Below are 20096 nucleotides of genomic sequence, written 5' to 3'. Positions count from 1 at the left end.
TTCCCTGTCATCCAACTTGAGGAGGGGGTGACAAGGGACAACTGCAGCATCTTGCATTTATAGAAGTACCTGTGAGCATTAAGGTTTATGAGGAGGGTCTCCAGTAGTTAGGAGAACTAGCATGTTCCTGTAATGTGACTAACATTCCTTACCGTTTCTGAAGTTCTTCTCATAGACTATGTTGCCACTGGCACCTTCCTGTTGGCATCTGGGGAATACCAGGTTCACTGCGAATGTTATAGTTGAGCCCACCAGTGCCGGCGCATCACTGGTAAGGAGTGCCTGCACGCGGCCTCCTAGGACATAGAAAAGTGGAGCTCAATCAAACACCTCTGTTCCCTTTCACTGATAAACAAAAAAAAGTAAAGTTAAATCTACAAATAAGAACCAGAGGATCCTTATGCCTCTTTACAGACTATTTGCAGAATTCTTCGCCTTTGCTGTCAGAGTACAACATTCCAGAAGACAAACTTAAAAAGTCAGACCAATTGAAGAACTCTCTAACCACAGAAAGAACATTTCCTTAAAATAATTAAAAATCTATTTAATTGGATTGAGGAGACTGGTATTAAAGCTTTGCAATTTTTAATTTCAAGACCAATGACTGAAGGATTCATTGGCTTTTGATATGAACAGAAAGATATTAACTTTCTGAGAAACCACACTTTTGAGATGGTCAAAGTGCCCTGGAGTCTCAGAACTTCTGAAGATGACCATTCCCACATCAGTTACTTAAGTTTGAGGCCAAACCTGCTTGCTCTTCGAAATCTTCCAAGAGGCACCAGTTGTAAATTTCTAAGGCGATTTTACTGTGCGTGTGGTGAGGGAGAGGAGTTGAGAAAGTGATATTGTTGAGATAAAGGAAAGATTGCCAAATCCAGGTGCCTCCCACTTGGTAACTAGAGTGCTGTCATTCATGGACGCACCATAAGCCCTGTGATCTCAGAGTCTGCAATCTACAAGGCTAACTGAAATAAGAAATTACAGCTGTTTGGCGGATGCAACCGAATCAAACTTACAAGCTTTTGCACAGCCAAGGGAACCATAAACAAAATGAGAAGACAGCCTGCGGAATGGGAGAAAATATTTGCAAACGATGTGACTGACAAGGGATTAATTTCCAGAATATACAAACAGCTCATACAACTCAACAACAAAAATCAAACAACCCAATCGGAAAATGGGCAGAAGACCTAACTAGACATGTCTCCAAAGAAGACATACAGATGGCCAATAGAAACATGAAAAGATGCTCAATATTGCTAATTATTAGAGAAATGTAAATCAAAACTACAGTGAGGTATCAACTCACACCAGTCAGAATGGCCATCAACAAAAAGTCCAGAAATAATAAATGTTGGAGAGGGTGTGGAGGAAAGGGAATCCTCTTACACTGTTAGTGGGAATGTAAATTGGTACAGTTACTATGGAAAACAGTATGGAAGTTCTTCAAAAAACTAAAAATAGAATTACCACATGACCCAGCAATCCCACTCCTGGGACTATAGCCAGACAAAATTATAATTCAAAAAGATACATGATCCCCTATGTTCACAGCAGCACTGTTCCCAGTAGCCAACACATGGAACAACCTAAATGTCCATCAACAGATGCATGGATAAAGAAGATGTGGTACAGATATACAATAGACTACTACTCAGCCATAAAAAAGAATGAAATAATGCCATTTGCAGTAACATGGATGGACCTAGAGTTTATCATACTAAGTGAAGTCAGAAAGAGAAAGACAAATACCATACGATAGCACTTATGTGTGGAATTTAAAATATGACACGAACCTATCTACGAAACAGAAAGAGACTCACAGACATAGAGAACGGACTTGTTATTGCCAAGGGGGAGGAGAGGTTGGGGAGGGATGGACTGGGAGTTTGGGGTCGGCAGATGCAAACTGTTACATATAGAATGGATAAACAACAAGGTCCTACTGTATAGCGCAGGGAACTATAGAACTATATTCAATATCCTGAGATAAACCATAATGGAAAAGAATATTAAAAAAAAGAATGTGTGTCTTCATATATATATGAACATATAAATAAATATATATTGGAATCACTTGGCTGTAAGCAGAAATTAACACAACATTGTAAATTAACTATACTTCAGTTAAAAAAAATTGAATCACTATGTTGTACACTTGAAATTAAAAAAAAAAGAAATTACAGTTGTTTTGGTTGAGTCTTTTGATTTACCTTTCCAAGAGTTTTTCCACCTCGAGTCTCCCCTCTTCCACACTGGATAGAGTTTTTCATTCCAGTCATTTTCATCTGATGACCAGCCATTTAATTGCCTGTGCTCCCGCATATAACCAGAAGGTCTTTCATTGCTCAGCACATCATGAACGCCTATAAAAATATTGGGAAAAAAAATTATTTTGTCTACCTCATCTCTCATTTAGTATTATCTAACAATGGTTAAAGCAACTTTTCACTTCATAAGATTGGAAAGCACATACATAATATTTCCAATATGTGAAGCAGAAAGAAGGTGCTTTTTAAAAAAATGTGTACTGGAAATACCTTGAATACAAGTACTCAGACCCTAGACCCTATCTCTTTACGTACTTAAAGTGGATCAAGGAAAAGTTTTGAATGTCAGTATTTCTTAGACATCATTTGGTTTCTCAAAACATGTCTTCTGAATATTTGGATTTGATACACTATCATTAGGAAAGACACTGATGCCAATGATCTTCAGAACAGTTTTTCATCTTTTTCCATTCTGAATGGTTTACTTGGCTCAAGGAGTACCAGGCTGAGGAATGCCTCCAAGGTTCCAGGAGACATGTACCAGTCCTGGAGAGCCCACTGCTGAACAAATGTTTTTATGGCCCAGCACATGGTCTGTCTTGGTGAACGTTCCATATACAGTTGTGTAGTATTGTGTTTTTTTTAATGTCACTTATGTCAAGCTGGTTGGTATTGTCTTTGGCAACTTCTCTGTTCCTGTTGATTTTCTGTGTGCTTGTTATTTCGTTACTGAAAGAGGAACGTTGAAATCTTCAACTGTGATTATGGATGTGCCAGTTTGCCAACTTTGTCTTTCAGTTGGCATTATCTGCTTTATGTATTTTGAAGCTCTATTTTAAATTGTTAAGTCTTCTTGATGAATTGACTCTTTTAACATTAGGAATTGACTTTTTTTTCTTTGCTAATATTCCTTGTTCTGAAGAATACTTTGATATTAGTGCTTAGTGTTTAACTGGTACATCTTTTTACTTTTTTTTGCATATTTAAAATTTTTTTAATTAATTAATTTATATTTATTTTTGGCTGTCTTGGGTCTTCATTGCTGCACGCGGGCTTTCTCTAGTTGTGGCGAGTGGGGGCTACTCTTCATTGTGGTGCGCAGGCTTCTCATTGTGGTGGCTTCTCTTGCTGCGAAGCACAGGCCCTAGGCGCGTGGGCTTCAGTAGTTGTGGCACACGGGCTCAGTAGTTGTGGCTCACGGGCTCAGTAGTTGTGGCTCACGAGCTCTAGAGCACAGGCTCAGCAGTTGTGGTGCACCGGCTTAGTTGCTCTGTGGCATGTGGAATCTTCCCAGACCAGGGATCAAACCCGTGTACCCTCCATTGGCAGGAGGGTTCTTAACCACTGTGCCACCAGGAAACTCCCCATCTTTTTACTTTTAACCTATAAATATTTTTATATTTGAAGCCGGTTTCTTGTAGACAGCATATTGTTTTAAAAAAAATAGTCTAATAATTTTTACCCTTTATTTGGAGTGTTTAGGTAATTTACATTTAATGTAATTATCAATATTGTGGGATTTGTCTACTATATGTTTTCTATTTATCCATTCTGTTCTTTATTCCTTTTTTCTTCTTTTCTTATACTTACTGGGATTATTTTTGGATTCCATTTTATCTGCATTATTGACTTATTAGCTATACCTCTTTGTTTTGAGTGGTTGCTCCAGGGTTTATAGTATTCCAATTCTTTTAAATTTCTTTCCAATCTTGATGTCTTTTTGCCTTTCCTGGTAAGTCTGGTGGTCACATTGTCTGTCCTTTCTTTGAGGACTGTAGCAGATAGCTCCTGCCTGCACCTGTCCTCTTTCTCTTGTTGCAGAGTTTTTACCATAATGATTCAAAATTCTAGAGGATCACTTTCCTAGCTTTCCTTACAGTTTGGGCAGGAACTGATGATTAGATCCTGGCTGACGGGAACTGAGTGTAAGTCTGATGGAGGCTTCTGGGAAACATTTTTCTCTATTATTTAAAAAAAAAAAGTGGGAAAGAACTCCATTTTTTCCTCCTGAGAATTGATTTTGGAGACAGTAGTATAATGATGTGATGCCTGGACTGTGACAGCCATATTTAACCATGAGGGAAAAAATCTGAGGAAGCAGGCCAGCATACCAAGGGTGTCAGAATAGATGGATGAAAAGAAAGAGTCCTTGACGATATTGTTGAGCTTTTCCTCCAGCCTTGTCTACCTTTGGGTGGATTGAGACGATAAATGTCTTACTCAACCTATTTGAGTATCTGTTACTCACAGGCAAAAGCTCCACTGTCTATAACCCTTGCCAGCCCCTAATCATACACTGCTATAAACTGTTGTCTCATCTAGTCATATGGTCTTGTGTCTTGGTCTGGCTATGGACTCAGAGCCAGGAACGCTGCCTTTTCTCTTACATCCTGAAAGAGGCCTCCTATGAGGGGCGGTATTTAGAAGGTACTCAGAGAAGCCATACTGAATGGATGCCACTAGCCTCTGCCTTCTATTCCTCTTTGTTGGTAGGAGGAAGGGGAAGCATGTAATTGCCTTCTTATAATGGAGGCAGATGGAGTGGGAAAGAACATTGAGCTGGAAGTTACAGAACCCACTACGAAATAGGCTGTGGGATTTCAGGCCGTGTTTCTTCTCTGGGCCTTCACATCAGGCAAAAAACCACATGTCCTGTGATACTGTGAGATAGTATCTGTTTCCAAAAAGGAACAAAGTGAGGGCAGGAAATTTATGTTTATCAATAAATGTTTATTATAACTGGAAATTCAGTTGAATGTTGAGTCATGGAATGGTAGAATGTTCTATATAGAAAGAACTAAGAGTAGTTCGTTCAAATCCTTTCATTTACAGACGAAGAAATTCAGGCCTAGGGCTTCCCTGGTGGCGCAGTGGTTGAGAGTCCACCTGCCGATGCAGGGGACACGGGTTCGTGCCCCGGTCCGGGAAGATCCCACATGCCGCGGAGCGGCTGGGCCCGTGAGCCATGGCCGCCGAGCCTGCGCGTCCGGAGCCTGTGCTCCGCAACGGGAGAGGCCACAACAGCGAGAGGCCCGCGTACCGCAAAAAAAAAAAAAAAAAAAAAAAAAAAAAAGAAATTCAGGCCTAGAGAAGTGATACGATTCACTCAGAGTCATCTGTAATCAAGTAGAAATGAAGATTGGCATCTTTGAGTCCCAGGATCAGTTTTTTCTACTCTTCAGAAGTCTTCCTCTTCCTCAGATCCTGAGTGAATGTCAGTGTTTCCAGAAACATAATCCAAACACAGATTTCTCCTCTGATTTTAAATGTCAAAAGTCTGGGCTTCCCTGGTGGCACAGTGGTTAAGAATCCACCTGCCAATGCAGGCGACACGGGTTCGAGCCCTGGTCCAGGAAGATACCACATGCTGCGGAGTAACTAAGCCCGTGCACCACAACTACTGAGCCTGTGCTCTAGAGCCCATGCGCTGCATCCACTGAAGCCCCCGTGCTCTAGAGCCCGTGCTCCGCAACAAGAGAAGCCACCGCAATGAGAAGCCCGGGCACTGCAATGAAGAGTAGTCCCTGCTTGCCGCAACTAGAGAAAGCCCGTGTGCAGCAACGAACACCCAACACAGCCAAAAAATAAATAAATAAAAAAAATAAATTGAAAAAAATAAATGTCAAAAATCAAGGAAAAATACAAACTTAAAAGGCAAGTGACAAGGAATAGACACATAGGCCCATAGAACAGACTATAAAACCCAGAAATAGACGCACAGATATGCCCTACGGATTTTTGCAAATATGATCCAATGGAGAAAAGATAGCCTTTCAACACATGGCACTGTAAAAAAGTAAAAAACATAGGAAAAATCTTCAGGTTCTAGGTAGGCAAGAATTCTTAGACTTAACACCAAAACCATAATTTATAACAGGAGAAACTGATAAACTGGGCCTCATTAAAATTAAAAAATTTTGCTCTGTGAAATGTCATGTGAAGAGGGTAAAAAGGCACATTACAGGGAGAAAAATATTTGCAAACCACATTTCCAAAACAGGAATAATACCTAGAACATATAAAGGATTTTCAAAACTCAGTGTTAAAAAAGCAAATAATCCAGGTAAAAGACCCCACCAGACATTTCACAGATGAGGATGCACAGAAGACAAAGTAACACGTGAAAAGATGTTCAATATCATTAGCCAGTGAGTAAATGCACATTAAAACCACAATGAGATATCACTGCATACCTGTCAGAAAGACTAAAATTAAAAATACTGACATCAGGGGCTTCCCTGGTCGCTCAGTGGTTAGGAATCCGCCTGCCACTGCAGGGACCATGGGTTCAAGCCCTGGTCCAGGAAGATCCCACATGCCACAGAGCAACTAAGCCCATGAGCCACAACTACTGAGCCCCCGCACCAGAACTGCTGAAGCTCGTGTGCCTAGAGCCTGTGCTCTGCAGCAAGAGAAGCCACCGCAATGAGAAGCCTGACCACCACAACGGAGAGTAGCCCCTGCTCGCCCTGACTAGAGAAAGCCCACACGCATCAACGAAGACCCAATGCAGCCAAAAGTAGAATAAATAAATTAAAAACAAATGACATCAGATGTAGGTGAAGATGTAGAGAAACTGAATCACTCATACACTGCTGGTGGAAATGGTACCACCATTCTGGAAAACAGTCTGGCAGTTTCTTGTAAAACTAAACATGCAATTACTATGCAACCAAGCAGTCGTACTCATGGGCATTTGTCCCAGAAAAATGGAAACTTATGTTCACATAAAAACCTATACATTAATGTTCAGAGCAGCTTTACTCATAATAGCCTAAGCTGCAACAACCCAGAAATCTTTCAGTGGGCGAGTGGCTAAACTGTGGTACATCCATGTAGTCCGGCATACCACTCAGTGATAAAGAACTAGCTACTGATACACACAACAACCTCAATAAATTATGTTGAGTAAAAAAGAGCCAGTTCCCCTAAATTACATACTGTATGATTCCATTTCTCTAATGTTCTTGAAGTTACAAAATTATAAAACTAGAGAATGGATTAGTGGTTGCCAGGGGCTGGGGGTTGGGTGGAGTGGGAAAGGGAAGTGGGTTTGGATCTTTGTGGTGATGTGACTGTTCTGTATTTTGACCGTGTCAAGGTCAATATCTTGGTTGCCACATCGTACTACAACTTTGCAAAATGTTACCATTGGGAGAAACCCCGTAAAGAGTACATAGCGGGGACCTCTTTGTATTATTTCTTGAAAGTGCATGGGAATCTACAATAACCTCAAAATAAAAAGTAGAATTAAAAAATAGAATAAAAAATTAAAAAAAACCCAACAGTAAGAGTTTAAAAAAGAAAGTGGTGAGGGGAATAGATGTGAAGGTAAATGGGGTCACACCCAGCACCCCTGTGGCTGTTCCCTCTACCCTTCGGACGCCCTGCTCTACTAGCAGAGACATGGCGGCTTGGCCACTTGTGAGCTACTCTGTCAATAGCCTCTCCTTCCTCTTTTTACCACGGCTGTGACTGGAAAATGGCAAGGAATCCCTTGGTGTCTTATATACTGCTAAATTCTACCCATCCTTATTTTTTGCGGCCAGGATATTTCTTCTTAAGGCAAGGTGAAGCCAGGCACAGCAGGTTTTGTTACGTGGTAATAGGTTGGGCCTCCTCTCAAACTGCCGGCCAGCCTCAGGCTGATCTGCCTTGCTGAGCAGAGCAAGGGGGTGCTGGTGGACCGAAGGCTAGAATTAGGTGCGGGGTCCAGTCACTCGTGGTCCAGCCCCACGGCTGGCAGGAAGGACAGCGGCTGCCACGAAAGCCTTCCTCGTCCTCGTATCCGCCGTGCGGCCCTTCCCCCTTGCCTGGGACAGGGGAACAGCGCCAGCTTGCCCGGCATCCCCGGGCTGTTGCAAGGCCCCGTGCGGCCCAGACGAGTGACAAATCCCGGGTCGCCGCTCTCCGGCCCGGCCCCGCGCCGGCACAGCCCCTGCATCTGGGCTCCTGGGTCAAAGTCGCTGCTCCTCTTCCTGCCCCGTCACCGGCCTCAGGGCTGGCGGCACAACTGGCCTCCCGACACTCTCCTCCCCTACCCCCCAGCCCAGGTTCCCATCCCGGAACCCCAGCACCGCGGGCTCCCGGCGCACCCAGCGCCCCCCACCCCCCATTCCACGAGCCTGCAGCGCCCCCCTCTCTTTCTCCTCCACCCAGCCGCCGCCGGGCATCGCACTCTGCAAGGACCTCTTCGCTGTAGGGCTTTTCTCTCCCACTGGGAGGAGTGAGAGGAACGCGTGCACGTGTGTCCAGGATCCTCCACTCTCCGATCTGGGCCCAGCAGGTGAAAAGCCGGACCTGGGCTCGTTTGCTCACCCGTTAAAGAGTGGGAGGACCATGTGCTCCACAAAGGGGGCTGTGAGGACTAGCCGACTGATTTAAGGCGGCCAGCTCGGTGAGCACACATGGTGGGTCCCTTCTCAGCGCCGACCTTCCCCCCCCTCCCTCCCGTGGGGTCGTCTGGCAAAATCAGGACTTTTCCTCCAGGGAACGTTGTCACTCTACTGGAGTGAGGTGGAGTGGACCTTCTGGGAGATGTCTAATTCACTTCCTTCTCCCACTCCACTGGAGGATAGGGGCTGCCATGGCCGCCCATCCCCTGGACTGGACAAGTGGGCCACCGGTGAGCTCAGTGGCTCGCAGCTCTGGCTTCCGTTCCAATCACAAGAGGAGATTTTTAAACAAGGATGCTCCAACCCCACCTCCAAAGATTCTCATCTCATTGATCTGGGCATCAGCATTGTTAAAAAGTCCCCAGCCTCTACTCTAACTAGAAAAGAGACCCAGGGCTTTAGCGCTTTTCTCAGTATCCTCACTACAGTGGCAGCAAACTCCTGCAGGTCTGTGAAAACCTATCAGCAGGATTTTTTTTTTGTCAAGCTGCTTGTGGGATCTTAGTTCCCTGACCAGGGATCAAAGCTGGGCCCTCGGCAGTGAAAGCATGGAGTCCAAACCACCAGGGAATTCCCTCAGCAGGATTGGCGATAGCTTCTGGGTTGGGATTATTAGAAAGTCTGATTCCAGATTTTGGGCCCCATTTCATCTGAGGCTCTTTCCTGTTGGATGGCAACGAAACAAAATTTAGTGGGTAGCGTTGCTGTGGTCTCAAGCCAGAGACTGTGCCCTTCATCACCGCACCCCCCCCCCAATGTCTCTAACAGAGTGGGTGGCAATTTTGATAGAAAAAAGCTTCACAGCAGAGGGGCTGCACTTCTTTCACTTCAAGAGCCTGGAGCAAAGAATGGGGACTGAACGCATTCTGCCGTACTTTCAACATCCCCAACGGTTTTCAGAAGAAGAAACAAGTGAGCGTGAAATCTTCCTAAAGTCCAACTTTGGGCTCAGGCAGAGTTACTTCAGACAAACCCATCACTTCAGACAATAGCCAGAGAATGGGTTAAAAATACAGAAATGGACAGTTACTCACGTTTGGCAGCATCAAGTGGCAGTCTTGCAGCCAGCAGCAGAAATCCCAGGAAACAGTAGAGACATTCCATGCTGAATTCTCACGGATCCCGGCAATCAAGGTTTAACTTGTAACTCCTCTGGCTCTATCCGCTAAGAGCAACAGTGTTCTTCTGGTTTTTGCTGTGCTCCACTCCTTATTTTCATTAAATATGGGCCTCGGGGCAGATCATGTGATGGTATTAAGCTGCATGGCTTGATCTGGTCTCTGGAGTTCAACCACTCATGTGCTTCTGACTCACTTGCTCTTAGTATCTATTTATTCACTTTTCAGATGCACACCATTGCAGTGTTGCTATTCCATATTTCTGGTTAAAGGGACTTACTTTCCTATGGGTCCTATTTTGATAGCCTTTCCCAAATAAAATTTCAATCTCCAACCTCACTGATTTTTTTTAATTTTTGAAATGTTTTGTTATCTTATATTTTGAACTAGATTCTGTTCATTCATTCTGTTCGTTTTTGAACTTTTGAATTTTATTTTTTATACAGCAGGTTCTTATTAGTCATCAATTTTTTAAAAAATTTATTTATTTTTGACTGTGTTGGGTCTTCGTTTCTGTGCGAGGGCTTTCTTTAGTTGTGGCAAGCGGGAGCTGCTCTTCATCGCGGTGCGCGGGCCTCTCACTATCGCGGCCTCTCTTGTTGCGGAGCACAGGCTCCAGACGCGCAGGCTCAGTAGTTGTGGCTCACAGGCCTAGTTGCTCTGCGGCATGTGGGATCTTCCCAGACCAGGGCTCGAACCCGTGTCCCCTGCGTTAGCAGGCAGATTCTCAACCACTGTGCCACCAGGGAAGTCCAGTCATCAATTTTATACACATCAGTGTATACATGTCAATCCCAGTTGTCCGATTCATCACACCACCATCCCCACCTGCCGCTGCTTTCCCCCCTTGGTGTCCATACGTTTGTTCTCTACATCTGTATCTCAATTTCTGCCCTGCAAACCGGTTCATCTGTACCATTTTTCTCCAACCTCACTGATTATTAACTTGCTGTGACTCTTTTGGTGATTCACTCACCCAGCTCATGTTGAAATGTCACAATTATGCTTCTTTTGCCATAATTTAGACGACCACCTCTTCCCAGCGCTAGCTAGCGCTTGTACATCCCCTTCCCCCAAGAGGAAACTAAGACGGGGAGCGATCTCTTCCATCCCTTGAAATCGTGGATGACATACATGGATAAAAACATACGCTGTGACGAAACGGGACTGAAGTAGCTGCACCACCTCCAGTAGTTGAGAAATTTACTCAAAAGTGCATTTAGGATATCTGTGCAATTCCATATAACTTTTGGAACCACCTGCATCATTTTTGATAACTGCTCTCAAAGCATTTACTTGTGTTGTATCACTCAGGACCAACTGCATTCAACATACAGCATATTTATTTCATGTTACAGAAAGCAAGCATTAAATGTAAAAACAAGCTCGCCTAGAACATACATCTTATCAAATCGTTTCTGGTTACAGAATGTGCAGAAAATGTGGCAACATGACTTTACTGCATGTGATCGTTCTCTAAGTCACACCCACATAACCGTTTTCAGTACACGTAGAAGCCCTGGTCAGGGGTGAGGGGAAAATTTGTGGTAGTGATTTATGTTTCAGTTGTGCTAATGATGAATAGAAATAAATACTCTGTGAAACTCCCTACCCTAAGGCCACACACAGCTCTTTAGAGCTGCTTTTACAGCCTTTGAAGCAAATATGAAGCGAGCAACAGGGAAGGGAACAAATGCACAACTGAAACAAAACTGTCTTCAAATACAGATGAGTAAGTGAATAATGGAAGTAGCTGTTGGTTTTATGTAATGTATATTACATAAATTATATATAATCTATATAGTTCTGTTTTCTTTTTACAACAAACATGAATAACTTTTATAATTAAAAAAAGCTCTTCAGTGTAGGGGAAACTCACTATTGATTTTTGAAAAGTATGATTTCCCTTTGTTGCTTACGATTAGTTCTGGCTTCTATTTTTGGCCAGATTAGCTCTTTCTGTCTCTAAGAAAACTGGAAGTGTCAGACTCTTAGGTAAGGAGATCTTATTTAGGGTGACAGACACAATGATCAAGTCTTCTCTCCTTCCCTCTCCCGTCAGCAGGCGATAGCAATGAACTAAGGCAACAGGCAAAAGGTAGGCAGCTGGATGGAGGCCAAGGCACCAGAAATTCTTAATTTCAAAGCACCACAAATTGGCTAATCAGTGCCTTGATAATCAACAGCTGACAACATATAAAGTCCTTTGTAGGTTTCAAGATACTGGGCTATTTTGGATAAGAAATATCTTCAAGCTTGTTTTTCTTTCCTTGCAAAATAAAATTATACTGTGAAAAAGGTTTGAAATAGTTCCTTCAAAGAAGGGAAGCCTCGCAATTACCTGGTATTATCCACATGATTATCCTGGTGGAAATGCTGTTGAGCAAATAGTCAACTTCTGAGAACGTCCTAAATGGCCTCTCAGCGGCCTGGGTTCTGGCACCCCTCGTGCAGCCACAGTCCCAACCTGAGGAGTAGCCCCTGAGCTGGGAGAAAGGTAGCAGCCACCTCAAGGAAGGCTCGTGGAGGGGCAGGTGGCAGCCACGCCCAGGTGTCACGGCAGGCGGTGGGGGAGTTCCCTTTAGTTTTAGGAATTTTTTAGTTCAAACTGCTGTTTTTAAGCAAGATAATAAAAACGAAGGCCCTTTCCTCTCCAACTCTTGTAAATAGCTGTTGGATGAGTTCCCTATCGCCACCGTTAGAATTTGCAGAGACCTGGAGGCTTGAAACTACACAAATCTAATACCTTGCTTTCTGGTATGGGTCTCAGCAGGCTAAAATCAAAGCGGCAGCAGGGAAGCTCCAATGAAGCATCTGTTTCTTTTACCTTTTCTAGCTTCTAGAAGTCTCCCTGCATTTCCTGGCTCGGCCCGCTTCCATCTTCAAAGCCAGTCGCGGCTGGGCACGTCTTTCTCACACCCAATCACTCTGACACTGATTCTCCTTTCTCCCTCTCTCACTTATAAAACCTTGTGATTACATTGGGCTCACCTGGATAATCCAGGTTAATTTCCTTGTCTTAAAGTCCATTGATTAGCAACGTTAATACCATCTGCAGCCTTTAATTCCCTCTTGCCACAGCACAGCTTCACAGGTTCCCGGATTAGGATGTGGATATCTTTGGGGGCGCCATTATTCCGCCTATCACAGTTATACAGCAGGTGATTTGGCAAAAAAATTCTGTGTATAAGAAGAGTGTGTGATAAGAGCAGTGATGGGAAGTAACTCTCAGAGGTTACATGACTTGCTGAAACAAAGCTTTTGATATTTGGCAGAGCAGAAGGCAAGAATAAACTGAAGATAAAGGAATCAGTTCAGAGAGAGAGAAAGCCCATGTGACTGTTTTGTCCTAATGTGGGCTTTTTAACGTGTTATAATCAGAGTCACAGTTTTCAGATTTAAGCATTAACAAATGACGCAGAGACTTCTGTTTTGTGTCCAGTTCCTCGGCCTCTCCTGTCTGGGTGCTCCCCACATGAATAAGTAATTAAACCCCCTGGTTTCTAGGTTTGCTAAGCTTTGAAATTACTCTTCCGTGAAAATATTTTCCCTCGCTTTTCAGGGAAAGAGGAGAAAAGGTCAGTGCATCGTTTTCTGGTCACCTCTGCGATCACAAAGTGGCAACAGCTGTTGTATTTTTAGCCTGATTTTCTACCTGCAGGAATCAGACACTAGACTCCGGTAAAGGAGTTTTCTTCTTGGGGTGCTGGCTGCAAACGTTTTTTGACGAGACTATTCTTAAGGAGTTGCCCATTTGAACTTAGAAAGAGCAGTAGGTGTAGAAAAGTGTGGGTTATCATACTAAGTCCTAGTTTTGTTATTAAAGTATTTTCTCTGAATTATTAGTGTAGAAGGAGAATAAGACATGAAAGTTTAATGAGTGCATGTGGAAGCAACGATGCCTTTCTTTTCTACTTTTGGTGCCCGTAGATCAATGGGACACAAGAGAGAACTAGAATGGGATCTAAGCAGACAGAGAGAAGGGAGGGGCAAAAACAGAAATCTGAATGGAAACCTGGCTTCCAGATTTTTGATAATTATGGATTATCCAGACATGTCTCAGATCACAGGAGCCAGTGCATTGAGCTCATTCATGGGAGATCAATTGTAAGCCCAAGAAAGAAGTCATAGCAAAAATCAAAAGGGATTTTAACTGTAGAAGAAAGGTCAGGAAACTGAAGCTGGAATAGCCTCCTGGATCTTTATTCTCATGTCTAAATTCAGCTTTTTCTCAATGAAATTTTTTAACACCTCAGATAGAATTTAATTCACCAGTGGAGGTCTGCCTTTCTATACTAGCCTCTGCCTTTCTATACTAGCCATCATCAACCAAGGCATGAATGACAATCTCTGACCTCAGAGGAGCATAGGATCTCATGGGGAGAATGAGACTCATAGAACAGGTAATAGTATGAAACACCTTTTGAAATTCTTATTCTGGAAACTTTCAAACATACACAATATAGAGAGAATGACATAATCAACTTCCATGTACGCATCACTTGCTCCAAGGATCATCAATGTATGGCCAGTCTCCTCTTATTCATCCCCTTCCCCACACCATTATCTGCTGGATTATTTAAACACCAATCCTACACATCACTGGTGTGTGGCGTTTAAATTAAGTAATGCAGATAGAGCTAAAGGAGTTCAGAGAATATGGAGGATGTAGAGAAATCTTTATGGAGAAAGTATGACTTAGTTCTTGAGTGATGAGTTAAGCTGGATAAGCACAGAGGAGGCACGGGGAGAGTGCATTCAGGTAGGAGGGAGTAATGTGAATAGAAGAAGGAACATTTTTTAAAAAAGGAATGAAGCACAGATGCGTGCTACGATGTGGATGAACCCGGAAAACAATATGCTAAGTGAAAGAAACCAGACGAAAACGGTCACATGCTGTATGATTCTATTATATGAAATATCCAGAATAGGCAAATGCATAGAAAGAAAACAGATGGGTGATTGCCAGGGGCTCTAGAGAGGTGAGAAGGGGGAATAACTGCTTAATGAGTGTGGGTTTCATTTCGGCATGGTGAAAAAGTTTGGGACCTAAATAGAGGTGGTGGTTGGAAAACATGGTGAATGTACTAGATGCCACTGAATTGTTCACTTTAAAATGGTTCATATGAGTGGCATGGACATATATACACTACCAAATGTAAAATAGATAGCTAGGGGGAAGCAGCCGCATAGCACAGGGAGATCAGATCGGTGCTTTGTGACCACCTAGAGGGGTGGGATAGGGAGGGTGGGAGGGAGATGCAAGAGGGAGGGGATATGGGGATATATGTATAGGTATAGCTGATTCACTCTGTTATAAAGCAGAAACTAACACACCATTGTAAAACAATTATACACCAATAAAAATGTTAAATAAATAAAGTATAAAATATTTACTATAAAAATGGTTCATGTTATGTTATGTGAATTTCACCCTGATTACCAAAAAAAACAAAAAAGAACAGTAATGATTAACTCCATGACACCCTTTGTTAGGTGTTGCAGGCACGATGCTAGAAACCGAGGATAAAAGGACACCAAGCATTATGGCGCTGGCAGTCCAGTTGGAGTTAGCAGCCAGGTGAAGAAGCTTGTGTAGGGGCTACGGTAGAAATATGTCAGGGTGCACACTGAGGGCATGATGAAAGGGACTGCTCAGTCCCAGCTGGGTAGCACTGTCCAGTACAAATATAATGTGAGCCACGTGTGTAACTTTAAATTTCCTGGCAGCCACATTTTAAAAAACTAAAGAGAAACAGTTGAAATTCTTTTCAGACTATGTTCCATTTAACTCGATATCTCTAAAACATCATTTCAGCATGTAATCAATGTGTAAAATTATTAATGAGATATTTTATTTTATTTTTTATTTTTTTGCGGTACACGGGCCTCTCACTGTTGTGGCCTCTCCCGTTGGGGAGCACAGGATCCAGACGCGCAGGCTCAGCGGCCATGGCTCACGGGCCCAGCTGCTCCGCGGCATGTGGGATCTTCCCAGACCGGGGCATGAACCCTTGTCCGCTGCACCGACAGGCGGACTCCCAACCACTGCGCCACCAGGGAAGCCCAGATATTTTATTTTTTTTTCATGCAATGTCTTTGAAGTCCAGTGTGTATTTTAGAGCAGCACATTGCAAGTGCTCACTGGCCTCATGTGCCAGTGGCTGGTGTGTCACACAGAGCAGCTCCACAGGGACAGGAAGAGCTTCCCCATGGGTTGAGCAGTGGCCTGGAGTTTGTGTTGCTCCAGGCAACCAAGTCAGGGGTTGGGGGCCACAGCTGGAGGGGAGCTATGAGGGTGACATGCTCACCCTACAGCCAGGGCAGAGGGTCAAGCCTGATTTCTACGGAGAGTGTAATAGGGACAATGTTTTAATGCACATCTGGTATTGTTTTCTCTGACCTATTTCCCAGGAGTGGAGATAAAGAAGAGGAAACAAAGAGGTCGAGTTCCCATTACACATAATTGATTTAATGCCCACTCCCTACACCCAACTGTCTGTCTCCAGCATTCTTTTCTTATTTTTTTTTTTCCAGAGGAAAATTTATTTATTTATTGGCTGTCTTGGGTCTTCGTTGCGGTGCGCATGCTTCTCATTGCGGTGGCTTCTCTTGTTGCGAAGCACGGGCTCTAGGCACGCGGGCTCAGTAGTTGTGGCTCGTGGGCTCTAGAGCGCAGGCTCAGTAGTTGTGGCGCACGGGCTAAGTTGCTCCGCGGCATGTGGGATCTTCCCAGACCAGGGCTCGAACCCGTGTCCCCTGCATTGGCAGGCGGATTCTTAACCACTGCGCCACCAAGGAAGCCCTCTTTAGTCTTCTTGAATCTGGAACATTCCCTCAGCCTACTTTATCTTTCAAGACATTAATATTTTTGAAGAGTGTTTTACAGAATGCCCCTCATTTTAGGGTTGTCTCATGCTTCCTCATGCTTACATTCAGGTTCTGCATTTTGAGTACTGCATAAGTAATACTACTTCCCTTTTAGTGCATCACATGTTCTAATAACTTTTGAACACTTTTCTAGTCACTAAATTGAAGAGACTATTACTTAAAAGTAAGTATATACAAACACTTAGCACAGGGCAAGGCATAGAGTAGGCTCTGGACAATTCTTATGGATCGAGGTTTGGAGGCCTTATGCCAATAAGAGAGGGCTATTGCAATTCTCACATGAAATTTATAAAACAAATAGAAGTTTCCTTCACATAAAAAGCAGGAAGCTTCTGATTTAAGTATATATGGGAAAATTCTGGAAATGTTTAGAATGTGATTTCACTGAAGACATACATAACTATAATGAAACAAACCCCAGCTCACACACATAATAACACAATCTCTCTCGTTACAGCAGATCAGTTTTTATAAGGGGGCTACATTCCATCTTGCTCTCTTTATCTTCAGCATTTTCTTAATTTGGTGGGTTTGGACAAAAACTTTCTTGCACATTTATTTATCTTTCTTTTGTGAATCATGTGAATTCTAAAGCTTATGTAGTTTTAGAGCTAAATGGTATCTATTCACTAATCCTTTACATGAAATGATTGAAAACGAAACAGGGTTTTTCTCAATACGGAAATGCAAAAGAACTGCAGTTCAGTGAAGAGTGTGCCCAGCTGCACGCTCTGTTCCAGAGCCGAGACCTGTGAGTGGAGTCGGGTTTAGGGCCCAGCATCACAGCCCTCACCCCCTGCTTCTCCCAGGGACCCAGGAGAAGGGGATACAGTTGGAAGCTGACACCAATTCTCATGGATCCCTTTCTTTTCACCCGTTCACCACAGAATGCAAATTCTATTACAATTTTTGAGTGTGTGTGTGTGTATGTGTGTGTGTGTATTGGGGGTGCCGATAATATTGACAACAGGTCATAAAAAGTGTAATGTTTGACTGAAGCAGAGAGAGCAACTCCATAGCCATATTTGAATTTCTGGGAGAAGTTTGGGTAGACTGTGGTTCATGGCAGGAGTCAATGCTTTAAAGTTTAAAATTTTAAATATGTTTTGTTGTTCTTTTGACCACTTCCTTACCTTCTTCTGGCATTAGGAAACATTGATCTACAAAGTTAAGGCTATGCACTGAAGTGATCAAGGAAGTTGCCTTTGTGAAACAAAGTGTTTTACTCGCTACATATAAATTTGTAATTTCTACCCCTGCACCTATTTCCCCCAAGTTTTTGTGGGGCAGGACTGTGTGGATTATGTTCATGCCTGGGTCTTAAAGGCAGGTGGGACTGTCAGAATAGGACAAGGGTGTGGGGGCAGATCCCACAAAGTCATAGACTGAAAACAATTTGGGAAACACTGATATTGAGGAAGAAGAGCGGCCAAATCTTCTAAAAGTATGTAAAACCCACCACATCATAACACTCTCTTTACAGAGCTGGCATTTCGAGATTTCTAGGTTTAAAAATTATATTAGGGCTTCCCTGGTGGCGCAGTGGTTGAGAGTCCGCCTGCCGATGCAGGGGACACGGCTTTGTGCCCCCGTCTGGGAAGATCCCACATGCCGCGGAGCAGCTGGGCCCGTGAGCCATGGCCGCTGAGCCTGCGCGTCCGGAGCCTGTGCTCCGCAACGGGAGAGGCCACAACAGTGAGAGGCCCGCGTACCGCAAAAAAAAAAAAAAAAAAAAAAAAAAAGTTATATTATTTTTCTTGCTATTACTTGTCCTTGTTTGATTTTGTCTTCATTTGCTCATCTGCTGAACTGAGTGTGCAGAGGTTCATAAACAGAATGTGAAACACGGGTCGGGAGAATCAAAGGGGCCACCTGTCGGGGCAGGCTGCCAGAGCCGGCGGCTCTGAATCACAGGGGCCCGGATCACATGCTGGGCATTGGCTTCACATCTCTCTGGAACCTGTGTGTTCACATCCTGGCCTTTCTTTCCTACACGCAGCAGCATGCTTTGGTTGGAAGCCATTACTATCGTCCTGTTTGATTGCTTGTTTAACCATTGTGAAAGATCACTCCCGTGATCCTGATGGACCAGCCATTATGCATAGAAGAGTTTTGACTATAAGAGGGCAGGCTGTGCGATGCTATTCAATTTATGGCCTCCCACCATGTGACTCTGTGCAGCTGAGGGGTCTGACTGTGGACCGTTAAATTTCATTAGAAAAGACCATGCAGAACTTGTAAAAGCTACTCAGTCAATTTTGGTGCTTCTACAGTTTGAAAACCATCTGAAACTATTTGAAAAGTTTATTCTCTTTTAAAATGAGTTATCAATCATAGGGAAGGTTGGAATCAAGCTATTGCTTGGTTCCACTCAGAAAAAAATAGCTCAAATTTTTGGGTTGCCTTTCCAAGTTCAAAAATCAGCCTCATCATTAGTTAATCCTTAGGCAGACGCTATTCTTTGCCTACTCCAAAGCCATGCCCTATTCCTCATTCTCTGATGCCGTTTGAGTTTTGGGTGGAGATCTCTAGCTCTCAAGGAAGGGGGATCCAGCCCCTGGCCTAAGTGAGCACATGATCCACTTCTGGCTAATACCAAGGGGGGAAGTCTGCTGGGACGTGGGTGTCTCAGGGAATATTTTCTTCTCCTATAAGAGAAGGGTATACCAGGTCATTTCTTTGCCCTTGTTGCTGCCAGTTTTCTGTCTTTGAACATGGTCACTTGAAGAAACTCTCTGAGGAGCTATCTCTATTCTCTTGCAACCCTGAGGGGACAGGGGAAGAGACCTTGAGCTGTTGAATCAGTGCCAGCCCTATCTCTGGATTCCTTGTCACGTTAGAATTAAAAACCCTATCGGTAGGGTATTCTGTTACTTGAAGCCAAAAGTAGTCCTATGTGTTATAAATAGCACTGGTTACCTGCAAGGCCCTGTGCTAAGACATCAGGGAAATAAAAGACCTATTGGATACGACTCCCATCCTCAAGGGGCATGCAATCCAGGTGGCAGACCTTTTCCAGTCAAGGGCCAGAGAGTCAATACTTCAGGCTTTGGGAGTTGTACAGTCTCTGTCACAACTACTCAGCCCTGCAGCTGCGGTGAGAAAGCAGGTGTAGACAAGATGGAAATAAGTGATTTTGGCTGGGTTCCAACAGAACTTTATTTATGGACACTGACATTTCATAGGTTGTTCAAGTGTCACAAAATATTCTTCTTCTGTTTTTTCCTCAACCATCTGAAAATGTAAAAACCTTTTTTAGCACACTGTACCAAACTGTGAGGTAGGCTAGACTTGGGTCATGGGCCATAGATTACTGACCCCTGAGCTGGACGAAGGAAAACCCTAGAAAAAAGACTATCTCTTTGATTTACAGGAAGGGCGAATTGAAAGTTTTGTTGTTCCACTTTTGTTTTTAAACA

The 20096-nt window shown here is 43.5% G+C and overlaps 2 protein-coding genes across 2 annotated transcripts in view; both read right to left on the bottom strand.

Annotated features, from left to right (window-relative positions):
• Positions 1 to 9869, bottom strand: part of GPNMB (glycoprotein nmb) — a 28186-nt gene extending 18317 nt beyond the window's left edge. The window contains exons 1-3 of the mRNA XM_033440351.2: positions 9703 to 9869; positions 2218 to 2369; positions 153 to 288 (exon numbers count right to left, since the gene is read on the bottom strand). Coding sequence (XP_033296242.1) covers positions 153 to 288; positions 2218 to 2369; positions 9703 to 9772 — 358 coding nt within the window. The 5' untranslated portion in view covers positions 9773 to 9869. The remainder of the gene's footprint in view (positions 1 to 152; positions 289 to 2217; positions 2370 to 9702) is intronic.
• A 6461-nt stretch (positions 9870 to 16330) lies between these two features.
• Positions 16331 to 20096, bottom strand: part of NUP42 (nucleoporin 42) — a 41761-nt gene continuing 37995 nt past the window's right edge. Inside the window, exon 8 of the mRNA XM_004263437.4 lies at positions 16331 to 19769. The gene's annotated coding sequence lies outside the window, so the exon portion shown is untranslated. The remainder of the gene's footprint in view (positions 19770 to 20096) is intronic.

Source organism: Orcinus orca, chromosome 9 (assembly GCF_937001465.1).
Source record: "Orcinus orca chromosome 9, mOrcOrc1.1, whole genome shotgun sequence".
Taxonomy (NCBI): domain Eukaryota; kingdom Metazoa; phylum Chordata; class Mammalia; order Artiodactyla; family Delphinidae; genus Orcinus; species Orcinus orca.
The sequence above is the reverse complement of the archived record's forward strand: the minus strand, read 5'-3'. Positions and strand labels throughout refer to the sequence as shown.